Source organism: Emys orbicularis, chromosome 3 (genome assembly GCF_028017835.1).
Source record: "Emys orbicularis isolate rEmyOrb1 chromosome 3, rEmyOrb1.hap1, whole genome shotgun sequence".
Lineage (NCBI taxonomy): Eukaryota > Metazoa > Chordata > Testudines > Emydidae > Emys > Emys orbicularis.
This window is the reverse complement of record NC_088685.1, coordinates 190,140,102-190,165,643: the sequence shown is the minus strand read 5'-3', so window position 1 is coordinate 190,165,643 and position 25,542 is coordinate 190,140,102. Positions and strand designations below refer to the sequence as shown.

Genomic DNA, 25,542 nt, shown 5'->3' with positions numbered 1-25,542 from the left:
GTAGTGCTCAGTGAACAGAAGAAGGAGGAAATCAGTCATGAGAGGTGGAATAGATGTTCGTCATGTGTTGCTAGCATGCAACTACAGAGCATCAGGTAAAGAAAAACATCAAAATTACATTCATGCGTGACATTTTAGTTAGATGTTCTAAGTGAGTACCACAATCTTCAGCACAGATGTTGTCTGTAAGTATGCATTCCATCAATAAAAATTAATTGCAGTTGGGATGTGGGATATATAAGAGCATTTTTTCTGGAACAAAGGGATATTATGAGGCAGTTTTTCTATATCATAATTGGAACAGGCACACATTTGACATTTACTTTTACTGTAATTATAGGCATTTCAATTCACATATTTGGTCAAAGATTTTACCTCTTGAGTCCCAGTCAATGTGTGTGATATAGCTAGATGCACCTTTGCAGATGCCAACTCTTTTGCTGGTAAGCACATTGTAAATATCTACAAAATTATCATGGGAAGCCACTGCCAGATATTTTCCTGAATCTGTAAAAGAAAGAAATCCAAGTTAACTAAAGTATATGTGAGTATTCTTGATATTATTATTATTATTATTACTATTACTTATTTCTAATGCAGTAGTACTCAAACACCTCAGTCAGGATTAGGGGCCCATTGTGCTAGGCTCTGTACAAACACATCAGAATGAAAAATACCTAACAGCCATGGTTCACATATAAAACAAATTTGCCCTCTTAACATTCCATTTTAAGTCTATCATTGAAAACAAAACCAAAAAACAACAACTTATTTTATCCTTTGACTGCACCTCGTGAAAATTTGATATCAGAGATCATTTCCTTTCTGTGGTGGAAAGAGACCATATCTTCAACAGTATCAACATTCACTACCAGAAAACTCCCATCATTCAACCCTACAGCCAAGGCTTTCCCATCAGGAGAAAAGGCACAGCATCTTCCACCTGGAAAAGAAATTCAAAAGAAACACCTTATTGTTTATAATGTTGGACTGAGGAAACCAGCAATAATCTGCAGCTAGAAGGTCTCCCCACAGAAAAGGTTTATAAATTAATCATTTCTTAGGGTATGTATACACTGGAATCAGAGGTGTGATTGCAGATCATGTTGGCATACCGACACTACGGGTACGTCTTCACTACCCGCCGTATCGGCGGGTAGCAATCGATTTATCCGGGATCGATATATCGCATCTCGTTAAGATGCGCTATATTGATCCCCGAACGCACTCACCGTCGACTCCGGAACTCCACCAGCGCAAGCGGCGGTACCGCAGTCGACGGGGGAGCTGTGGCCGTCGATCCCACGCCGTGTGGACCCCAGGTAATTCGATCTAAGATACTTCGACTTCAGCTACGCTATTCGCGTAGCTGAAGTTGCGTATCTTAGATCGATCCCCCCCCCCCTAGTGTAGACCAGCCCTACCTGTAATCTAGCTAGTACAGCTAAAAATAGCTGTGAAGATGTGGTGGCACAGACCATGGCACAGGCTGTACACTCATACACACTCATGTTACTAGCCTATGCTGGAATCCATGCTGCTACATTTTCACTAATATTTGTAGTTGTGCTAGGTAGATTAAAGTTACCATGGCTATGTCTAGCTAAACTGCAATCACACCTCTGACTGGAGCGTAGTCATACCCTCCTAACCTTAATGAGACAGTCTAACTGCATAACTATTATTTGTTGGAATTTTCAGGAGGCACCATTTCAACAGTTACTCACTGCTTTATGTAGAGGAGGAAGGATGTATATCCACAATTGACCAGCTGCCCAGAAGTTGAAGTGGGGGAATAAAATATAAAGTTCACATTGCCACTGGATCCTGATCCTGACTGCTTTTTATCACATGGAAAATTATCTTGTCTGTAACTTGGTAAGAAAACTTTTTAAAGCAGAACAATAAACAATTTGTGGGCTTTAAAATGTCCTTAGGGAGGGAGAATGATTTTGTGGTTAAAACATAGGACTTGTAGAGTCAGGGGAAATGGGTTCTTTTCCCTCCTTTGCCATAGACCTGCTTTATGTCAGGGACATCACCCCTTCTGTGTCCCAGGCCTGGTCTATACTACGAGTTTAGGTCGACTTTAGCAGCGTTAAATCGAATTAAGCCTGGACACGTCCACACGACGAAGCCCTTTCTTTCGACTTAAAGGGCCCTTTAAACCGGTTTCTTTACTCCACCTCCGACGAGGGGATTAGCGCTAAAATCGGCCTTTGCGGGTCGGATTTGGGGTAGTGTGGATGGAATTCGACGTTATTGGCCTCCAGGAGCTATCCCACAGTGCTTCATTGTGACCACTCTGGACAGCACTCTCAACTCAGATGCACTGACCAGGTAGACAGGAAAAGCCCCGCGAACTTTTGAATTTCATTTCCTGTTTGCCCAGCGTGGAGAGCACAGGTGACCCCGCAGAGCTCATCAGCACAGGTATCCATGATGGAGTCCCAGGATCGCAAAAGAGCTCCCGCATGGACAGAACGGGAGGTATGGGATCTGCTCGCCATATGGGGAGACGAATCAGTGCTAGCTGAACTCTGTAGCAGTAAACGAAATGGCAAAATATTAGAAAAAGTCTCAAAGGCCATGAAGGACAGAGGCCATAACACGGACGCACAGCAGTGCCGCGTGAAAATTAAGGAGCTAAGGCAAGCCTACCACAAAGCCAGAGAGGCAAACGGAAGGTCTGGGGCACAGCCGCAAACATGCCGCTTCTACGTGGAACTGCATGCCATTCTAGGGGGTGCAGCCACCACTACTCCAACCATGTGCTTTGACTCCGTCAATGGAGAAACACGCAACAGGGAAGCGGGTTCGGGGTACGCGGAAGATGATGATGATGATGAAGACAATGAAGATAGCTCACAGCAAGGAGGTGGAGAAACTGGTTTCCCCAACAGCCAGGATATGTTTATCACCCTGGACCTGGAACCAGTAACCCCCGAACTCACCCAAGGCGTGCTCCCAGACACTGAAGGCACACAAGGGACCTCTGGTGAGTGTACCTTTGTAAATATTACACATGGTTTAAAAGCAAGCGTGTTTAATGATTAATGATTAATTTGCCCTGGCAATCGCGGCCAGTACAGCTACTGGAAAAGTCTGTTAACGTGTATGGGGATGGAGCGGAAATCCTCCAGGGACATCTCCAGAAAGCTCTCCTTGATGTACTCCCAAAGCCTTTGCAAAAGGTTTTTGGGGAGGGCTGCCTTATCCCATCCGCCATGGTAGGACACTTTACCACGCCAGGCCAGTAGCACGTAGTCTGGAATCATTGCATAACAAAGCATGGCAGCATATGGTCCCGGTGTTTGCTGGCATGCAGACAACATCCATTCCTTATCTCTCTTTGTTATCCTCAGGAGAGTGATATCATTCACGGTCACCTGGTTGAAATGGGGTGATTTTATTAAGGGGACATTCAGAGGTGCCCGTTCCTGCTCGGCTGAACAGAAATGTTCCCCGCTGTTAGCCATGCGGTGGGGGGGAGGGGTGAAGTGATCATCCCAGAGAATAGGGTGTGGGGGGGGGGGTAGTTGGGTTTGTGCTGCATGTTAACCCGGAAACCCCAGCCCCTCCTTTTACATTGCAAACCCATTTTAAATGGCCAACCCAATGGGTCCTTGGTATGGGAAATGAGGGCGCTGCTGTTTGAAACCATTCCCACATGTTATGAAGGTTAAAAAAGCCAAAAGACTGTGGCTTACCATGGCTGCCTGCAAGCCGAATTCTGTTGCCTGGCACTGCGTGAGTGATCTCTCACACCAAACCGGCAGGCCCTCAATATAAGAGGAAAAATGCGACCTTGTAACGAAAGCACATGTGCTGTGTAATGTGAACAGCAAAATTTAACGTGAAAGAGTGTACCCATTGTTCTCTAAAATGTGTCTTTTTTAACCACCTCTCCCTTCTCCTCCACCAGCTGCAAATGTTTCTCCTTCGCAGAGGCTAGCGAAGATTAGAAGGAGAAAACGGCGGACTCGGGATGATATGTTCACGGAGCTCCAGATGTCCTCCCACGCTGAAAGAGCACAGCAGAATGCGTGGAGGCAGTCAATGTCAGAGTGCAAAAAAGCACAATATGAACGAGAGGAGAGGTGGCGGGATGAATCGCGGGCTGAACAGAGCAAGTGGCGGGCTGAAGATGATAGGTGGCGTCAGCTTGCAGACAGAAGGCAAGAGTCGATGCTCTGGCTGCTGGAGCATCAAACTGATATGCTCCAGCGTATGGTTGAGCTGCAGGAAAGGCAGCAGGAGCAGAGACTGCCGCTACAGCCCCTGTGTAACCAACAGCCCTCCTCCCCAAGTCCCATTGCCTCCTCACCCAGACGCCCAAGAACACGGTGGGGGGGCCTCCGGCCACCCAGTCACTCCACCCCAGATGATTGCCCGAGCATCGGAAGGCTGGCCTTCAATAAGTGTTAAAGTTTTAAAGTTTTAAACTGCAGTGTGTCCTTTTCCTTCCCTCCTCCCCCACCCATCCCGGGCTACCTTGGCAATTGGTTTTCAACGCTTCTCTGATGCGCACCGCGCCCTGCTGTACTCTTCTAACCGCCCTGGTGTCTGGCTGCGCATAATCAGCAGTCAGGCGATTTGCCTCAACCTCCCACCCCGCCATAAATGTCTCCCCCTTACTCTCACAGATATTGTGGAGCTCACAGCAAGCAGCAATAACAATGGGGATATTGGTTTCGCTGAGGTCTATCCGAGTCAGTAAGCTGTGCCAGCGCGCTTTTAAACGTCCAAATGCACATTCCACCACCATTCGGCACTTGCTCAGCCTATAGTTGAACAGGTCCTGACTACTGTCCAGGCTGCCTGTGTATGGCTTCATGAGCCATGGCATTAAGGGGTAGGCTGGGTCCCCAAGGATAACGATAGGCATTTCAACATCCCCAATGGTTATTTTCTGGTCTGGGAAGAAAGTCCCTTCCTCCAGCTTTCGAAACAGACCAGAGTGCCTGAAGACGCAAGCATCATGTACCTTTCCCGGCCATCCCACGTTGATGTTGGTGAAACGTCCCTTGTGATCCACCAGGGCTTGCAGCAGCATTGAAAAGTATCCCTTGCGGTTTATGTACTCGGTGGCTTGGTGCTCCGGTGCCAAGATAGGGATATGGGTTCCGTCTATCGCCCCACCACAGTTTGGGAATCGCATTGCAGCAAAGCCATCCACTATGACCTGCATGTTTCCCAGAGTCACTACCCTTGATATCACCAGGTCTTTGATTGCCCTGGCAACTTGGATCACAGCAGCCCCCACAGTAGATTTGCCCACTCCAAATTGATTCCCGACTGACCGGTAGCTGTCTGGCATTGCAAGCTTCCACAGGGCTATCGCCACTCGCTTCTCAACTGTGAGGGCTGCTCTCATCCTGGTATTCTGGCGCTTCAGGGCAGGGGAAAGCAAGTCACAAAGTTCCATGAAAGTGCCCTTACGCATGCGAAAGTTTCGCAGCCACTGGGCACCTGCAACACGATGCGGTCCCACCAGTCTGTGCTTGTTTCCCGGGCCCAGAATCGGTGTTCCACGCCATGAACCTGCCCCAGTAACACCATGATTTGCACATTGCTGGGGCCTGTACTTTGTGAGAGGTCTATGTCCATGTCAATTTCCTCATCACTCTCGTAGCCGCGCTGCAATCGCCTCCTTGGCTAGTCCTGGTTTTGCTTTGGCATGTCCTGGCTCTGCATATACTCCAGGACAATGCGCGTGGTGTTCATAGTGCTCATAATTGCCGCGGTGATCTGAGCGGGCTCCATGATCCCAGTGCTATGGCATCTGGTCTGAAAAAAGGCGCGAAACTGACGGAGGGAGGGAGGGGCGACTGACGACATGGCGTATAGGTACAGGGAATTAAAATCAACAAAGGTGGCTGTACATCAGGGAGAAACACAAACAACTGTCACACAGAATGCCCCCCCCCAAAGATTGAACTAAAAACCCTGGGTTTAGCAGGCCGTTGATTTCACGGAGGAAGGGGGAAGCAAATGAATACAGAACAAATCTGGTCCATCTATTTTTTACATCTTAAGCTGGCAGCAGATGGTGCAGCATGGCTGATAGCCATCGGCATCTTCTGGGTGCTTGGCAGAAAATGATGTACTACGACTGCTAGCCATCATCATCAAGATGGTTCAATAGGCCAGGAGACAAAACATGTCTGCCCAGGTGCCTCTGATTGAACTCACTGAGGAATACGACGATGATGGATACCAGTCGTAATACACCATCCACTGCCAAAAGGCAAGGGGCTGCTGCTCTGTAGCAATGCAGCCCCACGTCTGCCAGCACCCAGATAGCCGATGAGGCTACCAGTCATACTGCACCATCTACTGCCAAAAGGCAATTAGCTACTGCTGTGTAGCAATGCAGTACCACATCTGCCGGCAACCAGATGACATATGGTGACGGTGAACTGAGCTGAGCTGAGCGGGCTCCATGCTTGCCGTGGTATGTTGTCTGCACAGGTAATCCAGGTAAAAATCGATTGTCTGCCGTTGCTCTGATGGAGGGGGAGGGGCCTGATGACATGTACCCAGAACCCCCCGCGACACTGTTTTGCATCATCAGGCATTGGGATCTCAACCCAGAATTCCAATGGGCGGCGGAGACTGCGGGAACTGTGGGATAGCTACCCACAGTGCAACGCTCCGGAAGTTGACGCTAGCCTCGGTACTGTGGACGCGGTCCGCCGACTTCATGCACTTAGAGCATTTTATGTGGGGACACACACAATCGACTGTATAAAACCGATATCTATAAAACCGGCTTCTATAAATTCGACCTAATTTCGTAGTGTAGACATACCCCCAGTTTCTCTATATGCTCCTATTCCCTATCAACCAATTAGAGGCTTAATTCATTTATGTCTGTTAAATGCATTGAGAGACACAGATGGAAGGCACTATAGAAATGCAGTGCATATTATTCTTGCAGTATATACAGTCAAAGGAGAAAGTTACCTTTTTTGAGTTTTCTCACTGCTAACATGCGGTGTTGTGAGGAAAGTTCCCAGATTCTCAGTGTTTTATCATCACTCACTGTTGCACAGATAGGCAAGAGAGGGTGAGCTGCCAAGCCCCACACTTCTCCTTCCATATGCCCCTAAGGAAAGTCATAGAAGTTAAGGATGGATAACACCTTTTAATGTCTGTAGGCCATCCCCCTGCGAGTGCATTTTCTAGTGCTCTGTCTAATCTTTTAAATGTCTCAGATAATAGGGCTTCCACCACCTCCTTCAGAAGATGTTTCTCATTCTAAGGAAGGGTATGTCTACACTTCCAAGATGGAGATATAAATTCCCAGCACAAGGAGACATACATACACACTAGCTTTGATCAAGCTAGTGGGCTAAAAATGCAGCCATGGCAACGTGAGGGACTAGATGCCCCAAGTACGTTCTTAGTGTCTCTGATGGGCATGCATTCTGGGTAGCTAAACCCTCTTGCTGCTGAAGCTGCTGTGACTACACTATTTTTAGTGCACTAGCTCAATCAGAACTAGTTCAAATATGTGTCCTCGAGCAGGGAGTCATCCCCCCCGCTTCCCCAACTCCAACCCAAGTATAGACATACCCTAAGAGAACTTACTGTCAGGTCCTGCTCCTGATAATCAGCCTAAATGTACTCTTCCTTCATTTCATTCCATCACTACTAGGTGTAAACCTTGTACAGTCCTAAACAAATTATCTCTCTTCCACCCTTCAATACTTGTACAGGAGACAGTTATGTCCATAGAGTGCTATCCTAAGATCCTAACACAGGCAACATTCTCAATGATGTTTATGGAAGTTAAGCATTCTGCAGGATTCTGATCTAGTATTAGTCATTGTTTAGTTCTTTTAATTTTTTCTCATAAGTCAATCTTTATATCCCTTTAATCATTTTTGTTGCTCTTCTCTGGATTTTCTCCAGTTTGGATACAGCTTTCCAGTACTAGATGCTGCCCAAGTTACAGGCCTGAATGACAGGCAGGATGGTGGTGGTGTCAAATGTCAGAAAGAGAAACCAAGATTTTAATTTGGCTAAAAGGAGACAGATCTGTAGTAAAGAGCACTTCAAGCTACCTACCTCTTCCTCATACCTTTTCAGTGATTTTTCTCACATGCATAAACAGAGGAATCTTGAGTATGAGTTGACAGATTATTTTACCTCTGGTGTGGTGTGACCACTCCTGGTATACTGTGCCCACAATTCAACAAGGATGTGGATAAATTGGAGAAGGTTCAGAGAAGAGCCACAAGAATGATTAAAGGATTAGACAACATGCCTTACAGTTATAGACCCAAAGAGCTCAATTTATTTAGCTTAACAAAGAGAAGATTAAGGGGTAACTTGATTATAGTCTGTAAGTATATATATGGAGATCAAATCTTTAATATTTTCTCCTCAATCTAATAGAGAAAGGTATAACATGATCCAGTGGCTGGAAGTTGAAGCTAGACAAATTCAGATTGGAAATAAGGTGTACATTTTTAACAGTGAGGGTAATTAACCATTTGGAACTACTTACCAAGGGTCGTGGTGGATTCTCCATCACTGACCATTTTTAAATCAAGATTGAATGTATTTCTAAAAGATACTCTTTAAGAATTGTTTTGGGGAAGTCCTATGGCCTGTGTTATGCAGGAGGTCAAACTAGATGATCACAATGGTCCCTTCGAATCTATGAGTCTACTGAAGGACAAGGTCAGCTCATTTCCTATTACTGCGAATGATGGACTCCAGTTTAGCAGTTTGCATTTTGTAGACATGGAAAAACTCCACTAAAATAACAAAAGTTTACTGGTTCATCAGGACCTCTTGATCACATCTTACATATTTTCTATTTGTGCTTGAGTTGATATATGTATAACAGTAATTTTGTCTGGGTGACATATTATAAAAATTATTTCTATGTAACTTTATTATGCTAGATGCAGGCACCACATATATTTTCTTTATCAGCAGAACTCACCACAGAAATCAGGTTATTTTCATACAATTTCAGTATCACACCACATTAGCATTTGTCAGAGCAGAAATATATGAGAAGATTATCATTTCAAATGTTCTGGTTAAAACTCAAGTACAAAATACATCTGCTCATACCCCATGTTGTTATGGCTATCACACAAGTAGCAGAAACTGCAAGGTTGCTTTACATGCCTGGAACTAATTCCATACAACAGTATTACAGATAAGAAATAATGTTTTGTAAAAACATTAGACATTTTAGATATAGCTAGGATTTAATAAAATAGAATGTAAATAAAACAAAAGAAACATTTTGACTACTTTAACTGAAGTCTTATTTTTAAAAAGTGGCTCAAACTCCACAAAAGTGGATCAAATTACAATAAACTCCATACTTGAATTAAAAAAGAACAACCCAAACATACAAAAGGAGAGCTTAAACAATTTTCAGTATAAAAGAAGTGCTATCCTGCAAAGTTGGTACAGTTATTAAAACAAAACAACATCAAGGGGCACATATACTAGAAATTTGTTAAATATTTTGCTAAATCCATAGATGTTATAAATCACACAAATAGTTGTCTCTCCACTTCTCAGGAAAGATGTAATAGCAGATTGCTGTAGTGAGCTGTCAGTTTACTAAAACTTAACATTTATTACAAAATAAAGTATAGAATATTTACTAGTATGCTATATGATTTCAGCATAAATAAACTGAACCACAACTGTCAAAATAAAATGAACAAATTACGTTTTGTGTTGCAAAAGCCCTGCTTTTTAGTTTTTATTGTTATATATATATATATATATATATATATATATATATATATATATATATATATATATATTTCCATAGGTCCTAATCCAGCTCCCATTAAAGTAAATGAAAAGACTCAATAGTACTCAAAGTTAATGGGCTCTGACTTGTTTTCCCCCCCTCAAAATTCAGTAATTCACAACAGGTCTCCAACTCCTCAGTATGAATCATCAAGGTCCTACTGTACATCAGTTTCTGAATGAACAGGGAGGGATGGCAAATAACTGACCAACAGTATTAAAGAAAACAAAAAGAGAGCAATTGGGGAAATCTTAGGAATTCTTGCATTCTTATGAACTATTTGATGAAGAATACTAGATTGTACCTGAACAAGCAGAGTCATGGGGCCACTTTTATCAATTTCAAGTATCTCTCCATTTCTGGTCCCCACTAGTATATGCCCATGTCCTAAGGTGATGGCACGAATGGAGGGATTATCTTCCAAAAGTAAACCTGAAAGATAAAAAAATGTGCATTTAAACTTCTTATTTGCAAAATCAAAGAAAACTCTCAGTTAGTATTGTACCTTATGTTTTCTATGATCAAAATCTATTTAAGATAGTCACACCATAATATGTAAGATGTGCTTGTTTGGTCAAGCAGTTAACTGACCTGTGGATTTATGTAATAGTTGGGAATGGGGGCGGGGTTGTGCTCTTCTGCACTGTACAGGGAATCCTCTTGATAATTTAAAGGCAGTGTAGTGAGTCGGTGTGGCTCCCCGTCGCCCCGGACAGGGAAGAGCCCATCCGGAACCCGCAGTGGGCGGAGCCAGGGAGCCCTGAGCCCGCCCCTCAGAGGGTCAGGCGGTGACCCGGAAGCATAAAGGCTGGCCCTCAGAACTCAGTTAGGCCCCAGCCGCCGAAGAGACCAGACGTCTCCAGCCTAGCTCGGGGCAGGGAAACCTCCGCGGCCCGGGGCGGCCGCCAAGAGCCGCCGGGCCTGCCCTGCGCCCGCTACCCCGAGGAGCCGCTGGGCCTGCCCTGCACCCGCTACCCAGAGGAGCCACCGGGCCTGCCCTGCGCCTGCTACCCCGAGGAGCCGCCGGGCCTGCCCTGCACCCACCACCCGGAGGAGCTGCCGAGCCTGCCCTGCGCCTAATATCCAGAGGAGCCGCCGGGCTTGCCCTACGCCCACTACCCGGAGGAGTTGCCGGACTTGCTGAACGACGCCTGGCCTGACGAACCCATGGTCCAGGACCCCCCGAGGCCGACACCAGCCCCCAGGTAGGCCCAGAGGGGGAGAGTGGAAGTAGCCCGGGGGCAGCCGACCCCAGTCTGGCTGCAGCATTACCAGAGCCTATCTCAGTGTGTTGCGGCCAGGATCCCCACTGACTAAGCAGCGGGCCTTCTGCCGCTGCTAGGGCCCCGGGCTGGGACGCAGTGGAGTGGGAGGGCCTGTGTCCCCCCTGCCACCCAACCCGTGGGTGGCAGTCTCCCCCTCTCCCAGGCCTGTTGTGGCTTAGGTTATACTGTTGCTCAGCCCTGACTGAGGGCCTGAGCGCCTGTCCCAGCATTTGTTGCCCCGCCGTGACCTAGGGCCTGGGCCTAAATACTTTATACTGCTGCTCAGCCCTGACTGAGGGCCTGAGCGCCTGTCCCAGCGTTTGTTGCCCCGCCCTGACCTAGGGCCTGGGCCTAAATACTTTATACTGCTGCTCAGCCCTGACTGAGGGCCTGAGCGCCTGTCCCAGCGTTTGTTGCCCTGCCCTGACCTAGGGCCTGGGCCTAAATACTTTATACTGTTGCTCAGCCCTGACTGAGGGCCTGAGCGCCTGTCCCAGCGTTTGTTGCCCCGCCCTGACCTAGGGCCTGGGCCTAAATACTTTATACTCTTGCCCCGCTCTGACCGAGTGCCCGGGCTGAAGTACCTTTTACTCTTGCTCAGCCCTGACTGAGGGTCTGAGCCCTGACATAACGTTGGTGTCTGCCCGAAGCTAGGGTCGGGCTTATCGTGCCTCTCAGGACAGCAAGGACCGCCGGGGAAACCCTGCCGCCAGACAGTGTGCCCAACCCGGGTGGGTAGTGAGCCGGTGTGGCTCCCCGTCGCCCCGGAGAGGGTCGAGCCCCGGCCAACTCGTGTACACATGGTACCAGAAGTGGGGAGTGATCCCTTGGCCCTGTGAGAAGGGCATGAGGGGGGGAGATTCTCCCCCCCCCCCGAGAACCATGGAGATGGAGCGACTGTTTCAACTGCTGGCTGAGAGTCAGGAGCGCCAGCAGGCCGCCCACGTTCAGCAGCAGCAGCAGCAGGCAGCTGCCCAGCTCAAACATCAACAACAGCAGGCCGCTGCCCAGCTACAGCAGCAGCAGCAGCAGCATGCCGCTCAACTCCAGCAGCAGCAGCAGCTCATTCAGCAGCTGGGGGACCGGCTGCAGCAACTTGTGACCGCGGTGCTGCACCCCGTGGACCTGCAGCCAGGGGACGGGGCTGGGTCGCCCCGCACCGCCGTCCCGGTACGACTAACCAAGATGGGTCCCGACGATGACCCTGAGGCGTTCTTGGTTACGTTCGAGCGGGTGGCGCTGGTCGCGGGGTGGCCCCAGGCCCAATGGGCCACGCTTCTGGCCCCCTACCTCACAGGGACCGCCCAGACGGCGTATAGAGGGCTGGCTACGGAAGACGCAAGAGATTACAGCCGGGTGAAGGCCGCAATCTTGGACGCCTTAGATGTCAGCCTGGAGACATTTCGGCAGCGGTTCCGGAGCCAAATGTATTCCACGGGCACCAGACCCAGGCTGGTGGTCCAAGCCCTGAAGGAGGCATGTAGGCGGTGGCTACAGCCAGAAACGAGGACCGCGGAGGAGGTTACAGAACAAGTCGTCCTCGAACAATTTGTACACATTCTCCCGACGCGAGGACGGGCCTGGGTGCTCCGGCGACATTAGCTGCGGCCGTCGCACTAATGGAAGACTTCCTCGCGGCCGAATCCCCGGTGGGACCCGGCCTCCGAGCTCAGAACCCCGGACCGGAACGCCTAAACTCCGAACGGAGAGGGGACGCCCTGAACCTGGGCCGCGGGCAAGAGGCTCGCCCGGGACCTCGGCTCAGATGCCCAGAACCTCCCCTTCGGCCCGGACCGTTCACCCCCGTGCCAAGTGTCGCGAGGGTTCCCCGGAGCCCCCCTAGGAGTCCGAGGGGAGCCTCCTCCCGCGGCGGTCGCCCTGAAGTCGGGCCCTGCTTCCGTTGTGGGAAGTCGGGACACTTGCAATGGGACTGCACGGACATGAACTGTAGCTTCAGCCAGGTCTGCGCAGGGGACACCAGGGCCCGGCTACCCCAGGCCCCCAAGATCACGATCCCGGTAGTTGTCGGTGACCACTCCACCCAGGCCTTGATCGACTCAGGCTGCGGCCAGACCCTGGTTCGCCAGGCTTTAGGACCCCAGGCGGACCCCCACTTGGGGACAATCCACCTGCAATGTATCCATGGGGAGGTCCGGCCGTACCCTAGTGCCTGGGTCCGGTTAACAGTGGCTGGCGTCACCCGCCGAATCGTGGTGGGCTTAGCCCCTCGACTGGCGTACCCGGTGATCCTGGGGCGGGACTGGCCCGCCTTTGAGGAGATCCTCTGGTGAACCCCAGCCTTGGAGGGGGAGTCCCAGGGGGCACTACCAGAAGAGGAGCCCAAGGACCCAGAACCCGAGGCAGGAACCGGAGAGGCCGACGACCCCCGGTCTGGGCCCGAAGTTGAGCCCCTCCTTCATACCGATTTCTGCCGTGACCAGAGAGCTGACCCCACCCTTAGTGGGGCCTATGAACAACTAGCAGCCGTCGATGGGACCATCGTCGACCCCCAGCGGGCGACCCAGTGGCCCCACTTCGAATTATGCCAGGACCGTCTTTACCGGGTAGACCGTGACGCCTGTACGAAGGAGCCCCAAACGCAGCTGCTGGTACCGCGGTGTCACCGGCGCGCCGTGATGAAGCTGGCGCACGACACCCCGGCGGCTGGGCATCTGGGCCAGGAGAAGACCCTTGCCCGGATCCTAACACGGTTCTTCTGGCCCGGGGTTCACCAGGAGGTGAGGAACTATTGTAGCTCCTGCCCGGAGTGCCAGGTAGCCGCTCCGCCACGAGTACCCAGGGCCCCCCTTGTCCCCATGCCTATAATGGAAACACCATTCAAATGGGTGGCTATGGACCTGGTGGGACCCCTCCCAAAGAGTGCGTCGGGGTTCCAGTATGTCCTGGTTATTGTGGACTACGCCACCCGTTTCCCGGAGGCCATTCTGTTACGGAGCACCACGGCCCGGACCATCGCTGGTGAACTGGTGAAGGTCTTCGCTCGGGTGGGGTTGCCCCGAGAAATCCTCACGGAGCAAGGCACTAATTTCATCTCCCGCCTGCTGCAGCAGGTCTGCAAGCTCCTGGGGATCAAACAATTACGGACTTCCGTCTACCACCCGCAGACAGATGGGCTGGTGGAACGGTTTAACCGGACTCTCAAAGAAATGTTGCGGAAATCCCCCCCGGAGGAACTCCGCCGGTGGGATCAGTTGCTCCCTCCCCTGCTGTTAGCTATCCGCGAGGTACCCCAGTCCTCAACCAAGTTCTTCCCGTTTGAACTGCTGTACGGGCGCCGTCCACGGGGCCTGTTGGACTTAATGCGTGAAACATGGGAGCAGTCCCCTTCTCCAACTCAGGGCCTCCTGCACTACGTCCTCCAGTTGCAGGAGTATGTTGCTCAGGCTGGGGCCCTGGCCCGTGAAAACTTAAAAGCTGCCCAGAACAGGCAGGAACGGACTTATAACCGGGAAGCACAGGTGCGTGACTTTGAACCCGGTGATCGGGTCCTGCTCCTCCTGCCCTCGAGTGAGTCGAAGCTACTGGCCCGTTGGCAGGGACCCTACGAGGTAGCTCGGAAGGTGGGCCCCGTCACCTACGAGATCTGCCAGCCCGACCGGCGCAAGAAGACGCAGCGGTACCATGTAAACCTGTTGAAACCATGGCGGGAGCGGGAGGGCCTGCTGATTAATCCTTACCCGCCCGAGCCGGAGTTCGGCCCCCACGCACGCCAGACCGAGGACCCCCCTGCCCCCCTGCATGGCGACACTCTTATGGAGGAGCAGCGCAAGCAGGCCAAGTGTCTCCTGCAGGCATTCCCAAGAACCTTCACGGCCCTACCCGGGTACACGACCCTGGTCTATCACTCAGTCCAGACCGAGCCGGGGAAGGTAATCCGTGAAACGACCAGACCCTTGCCATACCGGATGTGTCAGGAGGTGGAGGAACAGGTACAGGCCATGCTGGCCTTAGGAGTCATCGAGCCATCTCAGAGTGAGTGGCGTAGCCCGGTGGTCTTGGTGCCCAAGCCTGATGGCACCCGACGCTTCTGTATAGACTTCTGACGGGTGAACGCCATCTCACGGTTCAACGCCTATCCGATGCCCCGGGTGGACGAGTTGCTGGGCTGCCTCGGCGAGGCCCGGTTCATCACCACCCTCGACCTCAGTAAGGGGTATTGGCAGATCCCGCTCGATGACCCCTCTAAGGAAAAAACCGCGTTCGCCACTCCTACGGGACTGTACCAGTTCACCCGGATGCCTTTTGGCCTCCATGGGGCCCCGGCGACATTCCAGCGGCTAATGGGTCGCCTTCTACGGCCCCATCATGACTATGCGGCCGTCTACCTGGATGATGTCGTGATCTATAGCCGGCACTGGGAAGACCACCTGGAACGGGTGGCGGCGGTCCTGAGAGCCCTGCGGGAGGCGGGTCTGACCGCCAACCCAAAGAAATGCTGCATCGGATGGCAGGAGACCACATACTTGGGGTACACTATAGGGGGAGGACGAGTGAAGCCCCTCGTTGGGAAAGTACAAGCCCTGGCAGCCTGCCCAACCTCCACCACGAAACGCCAAGTCCAACAGTTCCTGGGACTCGTTGGGTACTATCGACGGTTCATTCCCCAGTTTGCAACCATCGCGGCTCCCTTAACCGGACTGTTGACAAAGGACAGCCCCCGGCAGGTGCGGTGATCCCCAGAGTGTGAAAACGCTTTCCGGACACTCCACACGTGTCTTTGCCAGGAGCCAGTCCTATACAGCCCAGACTTCCACCGGGGGTTCATCCTGCAGACAGATGCCTCAGAGGTAGGGCTGGGGGCTGTCCTATCCCAAGAAATTGATGGAGAGGACCACCCGGTTCTATACCTGAGCCAAAAGTTGTTCCCCCGTGAGAAGAACTACGCCGTGGTCGAGAAAGAGGCACTTGCCATAAAATGGGCCTGTGACGCCCTACGATACTACCTCCTTGGGGCGCCGTTCTTGCTAGTCACGGACCATGCCCCCCTCTGATGGTTGATGAGAATGAAAAATAACAATGACTGACTACTGCGGTGGTATCTAGCCTTGCAACCCTACGCGTTCACCATCCAGCATAGGGCCGGCAAGGAACATGCAAATGCAGACTTCCTGTCCCGCCTAGGGGGGACAGAAGGGTCTGGCCCCGAAGAACGGGAGCCAGACTTGATGGGGGGGGGGGTGTAGTGAGTCGGTGTGGCTCCCCGTCGCCCCGGAGAGGGAAGAGCCCATCCGGAGGCCGCAGTGGGCGGAGCCAGGGAGCCCTGAGCCCGCCCCTCAGAGGGTCAGGCGGCGAACCGGAAGCATAAAGGCTGGCCCTCAGAACTCAGTCAGGCCCCAGCCGCCAAAGAGACCAGACGTCTCCAGCCTAGCTCGGGGCAGGGAAACCTCCGCGGCCCGGGGCGGCCGCCAAGAGCCACCGGGCCTGCCCTGCACCCGCTACCCCGAGGAGCCGCCGGGCCTGCCCTGCACCCACCACCCGGAGGAGCCACCGAGCCTGCCCTGCGCCTACTATCCAGAGAAGCCGCCGGGCTTGCCCTACGCCCACTACCCGGAGGAGTTGCCGGACTTGCTGAACGACGCCTGGCCTGACGAACCCCTGGTCCAGGACCCCCCCCGAGGCTGACACCAGCCCCCAGGTAGGCCCAGAGGGGGAGAGTGGAAGTAGCCCGGGGGCAGCCGACCCCAGTCTGGCTGCAGCATTACCAGAGCCTATCTCAGTGTGTTGCGGCCAGGATCCCCACTGACTAAGCAGCGGGCCTTCTGCCGCTGCTAGGGCCCCGGGCTGGGACGCAGTGAAGTGGGAGGGCTTGCGTCCCCCCTGCCACCCAACCCGTGGGTGGCAGTCTCCTCCTCTTCCAGGCCTGTTGTGGCTTAGGTTATACTGTTGCTCAGCCCTGACTGAGGGCCTGAGCGCCTGTCCCAGCGTTTGTTGCCCCGTCGTGACCTAGGGCCTGGGCCTAAATACTTTATACTGTTGCTCAGCCCTGACTGAGGGCCTGAGCGCCTGTCCCAGCGTTTGTTGCCCCGCCCTGACCTAGGTCCTGGGCCTAAATACCCTACTGTTGCCCCGCCCTGACCGAGGGCCCGGGCTGAAGTACCTTTTACTGTTGCTCAGCCCCGACTGAGGGTCTGAGCCCTGACATAATGTTGGTGTCCGCCCGAAGCTAGGGTCGGGCTTATCGTGCCTCTCAGGACAGCAAGGACCGCCGGGGAAACCCTGCCGCCAGACAGAGTGCCCAGCCCCAGTGGGTAGTGAGCTGGTGTTGCTCCCCGTCGCCCCGGAGAGGGTCGAGCCCCGGCCAACTCGTGTACAGGCAGATATTTTATTATATTGTAAATGATTGTGTTTAATTGTATAAGGTGCTCAGGTGCTATAGCAATAAAGGTGTTAGTTTTGTAAATATCTGTACATATTATTTTGAAGACTTTGTCCGGTATGATCATATGATCCAAACTAGCACCTAACAATAATCCATTACAGAAGAAGATACTGTATCTGAAACACCATAATTCACAGGGTTCTTTAAATTTACAGAGAATCTGCTTCTACTCAGAAATCTGGCCATGTAGACGGAGCACTTGAAGAGCTAGTTATTTAACAAGGAGAATGCATTTTGAAATGGTTGGAAAAATAAGTTGGTGACACTTTTTTTTAAACGCTCTTACTTATCCAAAACCAATGCCAAATGTCAGGAGAATGAGGGAAGAATTTAATTGGTCAACCGTTTTTTTTGGTAAGATTTTGATACTTTTTCACACCATTTTACCAACCCTGATGCATATATCCTTTATCAATATATTCTGAAAAATAATACCTTTAGAGCTAGGGGATAATGCTGATCTTTTAATAGCATATGTCTTCAGGCACCTCTCAAACATATCATCCCAGAGTGCCACAACTCCATCTTTTCCACCTGTTACGAAACCCTGCACAAACACAGTTTGAAAAATATAGTTAAATTCCAATCTTCTACATTAAAATGTTAATTCATAAAATGAGACATGTCCATATTGATCAAGTTACAGTACAACTTTTTCTTTGTTTGTTTTGCATAGGAGTCTCACCCAAAATCTGTGGTCAGATTATAATAATTATAATAATTACAGATGTCCTGCACACAGGTATTAAAGCAGCAGAGAGTTCCTTCCCTAGAGCCAGAGGTGAAAGTAAGCCGGTACGCCCCGTTATAATGTACCGGCAAGAGCTGGTGCACTGTACCGGGGCGGCCCGGCTTCCCCAGGCGGCAATTTAAAGGGCCTGGGGCTCCCAGCAGTTGCTGGAGCCCCAGGCCCTTTAAATTGCCTCCAGAGCCCTGCTGCTGGAGCCCTGGGGTAGCGGCAGAGGGCTCCGGGGGTTATTTAAAGGGCTGGGGCTCCCGCTGCCTCTACTGCCCTGAGCCCTTTAAATAGCCGCCGGAGCCCCGCCGCCGCTACCCCAGGGCTCCGGGGGCTATTTAAAGGGCCGGGGCGGTAGAAGCAGGTGAGTCCTGGGCCCTTTAAATAGCCCCCAGAGCCCTGGAGTAGCGGCGGGGCTCCTGGGCCCTTTAAACCGCTGCTGGAGCCCCCGGCTGCCGCTGCTACCCCAGGGCTCTGGCAGCAGGGCTCCGGGGGCTATTTAAAGGGCTGGGGCCGTAGAGGCAGCGGGAGCCCCGGACCCTTTAAATAGCCCCTGGAGCCCCGCCGCTACCCCAGGGCTCCAGGGGCTATTTAAAGGGCCGGGGCGGTAGAAGCACTAATGACACTACAAGAAAGAAGAAATAGTTTTGTCAGTTATTCAAAGTATCTTGAAAACAATATCTTCCTTGGATGTTGGAAGTTTTTCTTGTCTGTGTGATATTCTAATGAAAAAGGCATTAGTGCTATCCCAATGCATGAACAGCTTCATCATAAAAATAGGTTTTGTGGTGGTGATAGGGTATTAAAAATATTCTTTGTTATGCTGCATGCCTCCAAAGACATGGAAATGAAAGAAATGTGTACACAGTGAATGTATATTTTAGAGTTACAGTATTTTGGCTCATCTTAAAAAGTTATTGACCATAGGTCAATACATTAAATGTTGGCAAAGGAGCATATCACCACAAAACATTGCAGCTCATTATCGTCAATTACATTTTGTGTTTTTAGCCACATTCCATTTTACCTACTGAAATCTGTTCGGCTGATACAGAAGCCATGTTTTTAAAGCACATCCATTGTTTTCACTAACAAAACACAATGTATTGATGTACTTCTGTACAAAACCACAAGTGTCGTTTTTAGTATATACCCTCCCTCTCTATGCACTTTCAAAATCCTCAATTGTTATGAAAATAATGAACAGAAAACAGACTATATAAGAAGATGAATACCTTATCCAATGCATGCATAGCAAATACTGGTCCATCATGGGCTTTCACTGTCTTAAGCAGCCGAATATCTTTCCAGATGTAAATGTCTCCAGTAGCAGCTCCAGAGAAAACCAGATCTTCTATTCGCCCATAAGAAATACTCATCATAGTTTCCAGTTTCCCAATATTTCCAAAGGTCCCTCGTTTGGATGTAAAACCTCCTCCTGTAATGTGAACAACATTAAGTCTCACTACATTTTCAGTTTGTATTCTCAGTGCTCCGAAGGACAAAAATTTGCTGTGAATGTGGAATACCAAGCTGGCAATAGTAATGTTGGGATTTCAATGCACAGCAAGACAGTAGAATGTGGGAAATTCATGTAGGGCTACTATACCCCCCACCCACCCCCAACGCTGTGCAGAATTTTCTTCTACGGGTGATTATTTCAAGCTGCTGATGAATCTTGGGGACAGATCAGGTGGAGAAAGTAGGGGCCTGGTTGGTGAATCAATTGCTCCACAAATCCACCTGCCAAATCTCCTTTTCCCCTGTGGTCGTGGGCACAGTAATGCAGAAGCTATGTATAGTATGAAGGTTGTAGAAGTGGGCATGGAGCAGTTCTGCAGACTGAGTGGGAGGATTCTGTCCTCACTTGACTGCCAGAGATCCATACTGTGCCATACTGTGCTAAAACCATTTGCTTGGTACAGAGGTCACAGCTTGGGCCTAAGAGCACAAAGAATGAAAGATCCTAGACAAAAATATAAGTACAATATGTACTAGGATAATAAGGAAATAATATAGAATTTGATTAATTTGCTTCAGTTTACACATATAGGCTCAGATTCAGATACTCTTACCATGAGGAGTGGCTTATTCCACAATAAGTCTCATTAATTCCAATGAGTCTATCCATGGAAAAAGGTGCTATTTAATGTGAATATATATACCAGACTTTGTCCAGTAATACTGCATGTGCTTTTATTTTATTACAGTAATACAAAATATAATAAAATCTTGTCTTCTTTAATCTGTTGGTACCTGAGCCATTTTGGTGTTATAAACCAGCATGGCGTCTTGTAAACTATGTCATTCTGAGTTAGCTTCAGTTCTAGTTTTAACTACCCCTGTACTGCCTGTCTTTATTGATCTTAACATAGCCAAGGTTTAATCCAAAATTACTTTACACAGTACTTCATGAATATGAGAGTAATAGTCCTGGAGAGCAGGTCAGCCAAAATCCTTACTCAAAAATCAAGTCTACGTGTTTGCTCTCTCTCCTATCTTTGATAGGACAGTCAAGAAGAATGGTCACTCCCAGTCTGCAAGACTTGCTTAATAGTTTGCAGAGTGTAACAAATGTTCTTAACTGAATGTAAGCTGGTAAAAATTCTGTGTGTGTGTCATACATAGGCATGATACTGTATTACTATGAAACAATATCATGACATGGCGATAGAAATTTTTTTGCCCATAGGATAAATGTAAACCATCACAACTTATGCAAAATAATTGGTCTCCATTTTTTTCCAGGCAGTAGGTGTTTTGGGGCCACTCACAAACCCAGCTGTTCAGTCTGGCAACTTGAGTCTAGGCTGCTATGTCTTTCTGATGACTAAAGAAAATTCTATCTGGAAAACATGAGGATTACAGAAGTGTTACGACGGTAGCTGGAATTCAAACACTACCATTTTTAGCAGTCCAGCTTGAGGTCATTAAGGCTCATAACTACCAGCTGGCTTCCCTATGGGAAAGGTCACACCTCTTGTCTCTACATCTGGCCAAGTGGCTCAGCCAAGTCACAGGAATGCATCTTTTCTGAGAGCCAAAGAGGCATGCTCAGTGGACTCTCTTTAGCATTATGATTAGAGTTAATACAGCTATTAGTTGGAGATGGCTTCCAAAGAGAAGGGCAAGAACATGGTGTCATTTGCAGATCCAGAAGTAGATTCTGCAGTTCTACTGTATTTTGATTACTAGAAACTTCAGATAGACTGAGACTCCTGATATACAAATGCATTAAAATATTAACCCAGTACAGTACCTGCTTGTTGCCAAAATTTGATATGTTTCATCCCAACTGTGACTAGTTTGTCTACATGATGTGGGTTACACTTCACTACAAATATTTTATCTTTATGGCCCCTGCAATAAACAAACACATGATAAAAATGACTGAACATATTTAAATAAATAATTTTATACATTTTTGAATGTTTTACAATTTTCTACAAACCAACTGCAAACAAGTAACATTTTGGATAAAAAGATTACTTACCCATACAGTACCTCATGTTCTTTGAGATGTGTAGTTTGTATATATATTCCACAGCTGGTAAATGCACATTTAGTGTGCATGCATCAGAGAATTTTCTAGTCAGCAGTATTCATTGGGATGGCGCATGCAACCTTCCTCTCCTCATGCATTCCAGCAAAGTTGAAGTCACCCCACCACACCTAGTTCCTTCGCTACTGGGAAAGCCCATGACATCAGACTGGTGGAGACATCCATAAGATGCCTTTCAGTAACCTCTTTGTCATAGGTGGAAGAAGACTGAGGATTGGTGAGTTGGTGGGTGGATAGTTGAAACAGCTGCCAGATGAACCTGCAGCAAGCTTTGCAAGAGCCCAGAGTGCTTCAGGTGCCACAGGTACTGTTGCAGGGTGGTCTATCCAATCAGCAGGCCTCATAATTAGGCCCTGCTGCTTTAGCATCTCTTTCAGTTCAATGTGTTAGGGACCCCTGAACAGGATTCAGCTTGGTCAGTTTTCTTAAGAACATAAGAACAGCCACACTGGGTCAGACCAATGGTCCATTTAGCCCAGTATCCTGTCTTCTGAGAGTGGCGAATGCCAGGTGCTTCAGAGGGAGTGAACAGAACAGGTAATGATCAAGTGATCCATCTCCTGTTGCCCATTCCCAGCATCTGGCTAACAGAGGATAGGGACACTTCAGAGCATGGTTTTTCTCCCTGCACATCCTAGCTAATAGCCATTGATGAACCTATCTTCGCATGAACTTATCTAGTTCTTTTTTGAACCGTTATAGTCTTGGCCTTCAGAATATCCTCTGGCAAAGAGTTCCACAGGTTGACTGTGCGCTGTGTGAATAAATAGTTTCTTTTGCTTGTTTTAAACCTGCTGCCTATTAATTTCATTTGATGACCCCTAGTTCTTGTGTTATGAGAAGGAGTAAATAACACTTCCTTATTTACTTTCTCCACATCAGTCATGATTTTATAGACTTCTATCCCCCCCTTAGTCGTCTCTTTTGCAAGCTGAAAAGTCTCCTCATATGGAAGCTGTTCCATACCACTAATCATTTTTGTTGCCCTTTTCTGTACCTTTTCCAATTTCAATATATATTTTTTTGAGATGGGACAACCAGACCTGCACGCAGTATTCAAGATATGGGCGTACCATGGATTTATAGAGAGGCGATATATTTTCTCTTTCTTATTGGTAGCTCCCTAGTCCTGCCCATCCCAGGGCTACATGTAGGGGAATCTGATCTGGATAAGAGAACCCGGGCGCTGGTCCTGGCCCATGGACCTGAAAGTGTGACAGTGAGGGCTAGCCTACCCTTCTGTTCACCTTCCCCACGGCCACTTCCTAACCCACCCAATGCCTCAGTTTGTGTGTAGCTGCTGTTTGATTATAGTCCTTTGTTACAAACCTCCAGAGTCTCGGGGCTGATGCATGCAACCCTCTGGTGCCCTGCACATGGTCTTGCTATCTCTGGATGATGGGCTGAGAGGTAGACCCCCCAATTAGCTTTCTTTTCAAAGACCTCTGCCTGAGTCTTGAGGGCACAGGTTGCCTATACTAGAGAACAGTGGTTGCTGCTGATAAAGTTGGGGCCTGAAATGCTTTCTCTAAGGTAGCCCTAAAAGCCTTGAGGGATCTCTGCCTCATCATCTTCTCAAGGAAGACTGAGCAGACCCTAAATAGCAAGTCCTTAGGTGGTGCATCGTAATCATTGTTGCCATTGCTCTGAAGGCCATGCCTCCTGCATCCAAGGCTGCCTGCAGTGTGCTTCTGGTCACCATATGTCCTTCCACAAGGATACTCTGGAAATCGACCCTGCAATCTTGTGGCAGCCTGTCAATAAACCTCTGTAAAATGCACCAGTTGATGTAGTTGTAGTCTGCCAAGATCACCTCGTAGTTCGAGATCCTCATTTGGAGGCTCAAAGTAGAGTAGGATTTTCAGCCCAGCAGGTCAAGGTACTTTGCTCCTTGCCTTTAGGATTCTATTTCTTGTGTCCCTGACGGGTTCTCTCATTGGCCACCATTACCACCAGGGAGCCTGGTTACAGGCACAAATAGAACTGTTTATATCCGGTTGCTGGGACTTGGTATCATCTATCTGCTCATTTTGATATTGGTGCCAATGAAGCTGGTGTCTGCCAATAGCCCCTCATTGATTGGAATTGCTATGCATCCTGGTCCCAACGAGTGTAGGATATCAAGGAGCTTGTGTGGCAAGTCCCATACCTCCTCAGTAGCTATCTCCAAGGCCACTACTACCCACCTCATGAGGTCTTGGAACATCTTGTAGTCCTGGGGAGTAGTAACCAATGCCAATGCTAGGGCATCATCTAGAGATGATGAGGTCATGGCTAGTATCATGCCCTTCACTCTAGATATGCTGTACTGGAGCCACCCATTCCTGGCTCTGGTCCTGGGGAAACACAGGGAACGAAGACAGCCTCTGGTGCGTGGGGACAGTTTGAGCCTTGAATGTGCCAGAGAGGCTGGGCCCAGGTACTACTCTGGTCCCAAAGGGGCCTACATGTGCCACATGTCACAATCACATAGGTCGGGGGCCACAGTGTTTAATACCAGTGGTCCTGATACAGTGATAGATTGGTACTGTGTGCCACCCTCTGCCATAAGTATATACCTCTCAGCACCCTGGGCAACATCGAAACTGTCAGTTGGACAGGGATGGCTGTTGGCTCTCCAGCAAATTATAATACAAAAGGGCATAGTCCTCCAGGAAGGGTGGTGCTCACCTGGTGGACAGAGAGAGAACCTGACTAGAAGGTGGAAACCTTCAAGTCACTGGGTCCAGAAATCTGGACTGTGGGGCTCCAGTTTCTGCTAGGCCGTCAGCCCTGGTGATGCAGCCTGAAGTGGTGGAGCACTTACAGATCAGTGCAACAGTGATGACACAGGTACTTGTGCCTAAAACAAGAGCATGGTCCTTACCGGAGACATGCTTCTACCACACTAGCCAATGATCGTTCCGACTGTCTTGGTACCAAGGAGGCTAATGTATGGCTGTCTGTCATAGCCAATGATAATGTCACAGCATCTCATGCGTTCTCTTGTGACTGTATAGTTCCATCTGCAAGGAGCAAGGTCGTGAACAGATATCACATAGGAATGTGTAGGCTCCCACTGAAGACTTGACATGATGCTTGGCCCTTTTTTCAATCAGTTTTTCATGGCTGTCTTTCTCAAAGTGTTTACAACCTGTATTGATAGTTGCTCTTCATTCTGGTCTGTCCTTGCCTGTGTCTTAAAAGGTATCAATATTTATGCTACATGAGTTGAGCTTCTGCTTAGGGGTGTCTTTGAAGCATTTATGTTGACCACCTTTCATGCATTCTCCAAGTTTCAGCTCATCATAGGGGACTTTTTTGGGGAGTCTATCATCAACCATTCTGGTACCATAACCTATCCATTTAAGCTGAGTTTTGATCATCATTACCTCAATGCTGGTTATTTTTGCTCTTTCAAGGATGGATATCTTGTCAGCAGACCTTCAAGATAGAGCAAAGATAGTGCATATGACATTTTTCAAGTTGCTTGATGTGTCTGCAGTAAGCTTTCCACATTTCACACCTTTATAAAAGAGATGCTATCACTGCTGCATTGTATATCATCAGTTTTGTTGACAGTTTGATGGTATGCTAGTTGAGTATCCTATAGCGAAGTCTTCTGAAAGCCTGGCTTGCCTTTTGTATTCTGTGTGATATTTCTTGATCCAGGAACCATCACTTGAGATGGTACTGCCAAGGTATATAAAGTAATTGACTTTCTTCAGATTTGTACGATTAATGGTGGTGTTTAACTCAGTGGTAATGGTTGATGGAGCTGGCTAAAGAGGACTTCAGAGT

The 25,542-nt window shown here is 49.1% G+C and overlaps 1 protein-coding gene across 2 annotated transcripts in view; it reads right to left on the bottom strand.

Annotated features, from left to right (window-relative positions):
- EML6 (EMAP like 6) overlaps positions 1-25,542 on the bottom strand; it is a 373,229-nt gene that overhangs the window by 71,417 nt on the left and 276,270 nt on the right. For both annotated transcript variants that reach the window (XM_065401031.1, XM_065401032.1), the window contains exons 17-23: positions 21,460-21,560; positions 19,436-19,638; positions 17,900-18,011; positions 10,104-10,231; positions 6,970-7,111; positions 791-943; positions 376-507 (exon numbers count right to left, since the gene is read on the bottom strand). In XM_065401031.1, the coding sequence (XP_065257103.1) occupies positions 376-507; positions 791-943; positions 6,970-7,111; positions 10,104-10,231; positions 17,900-18,011; positions 19,436-19,638; positions 21,460-21,560 (971 nt within the window). The remainder of the gene's footprint in view (positions 1-375; positions 508-790; positions 944-6,969; positions 7,112-10,103; positions 10,232-17,899; positions 18,012-19,435; positions 19,639-21,459; positions 21,561-25,542) is intronic.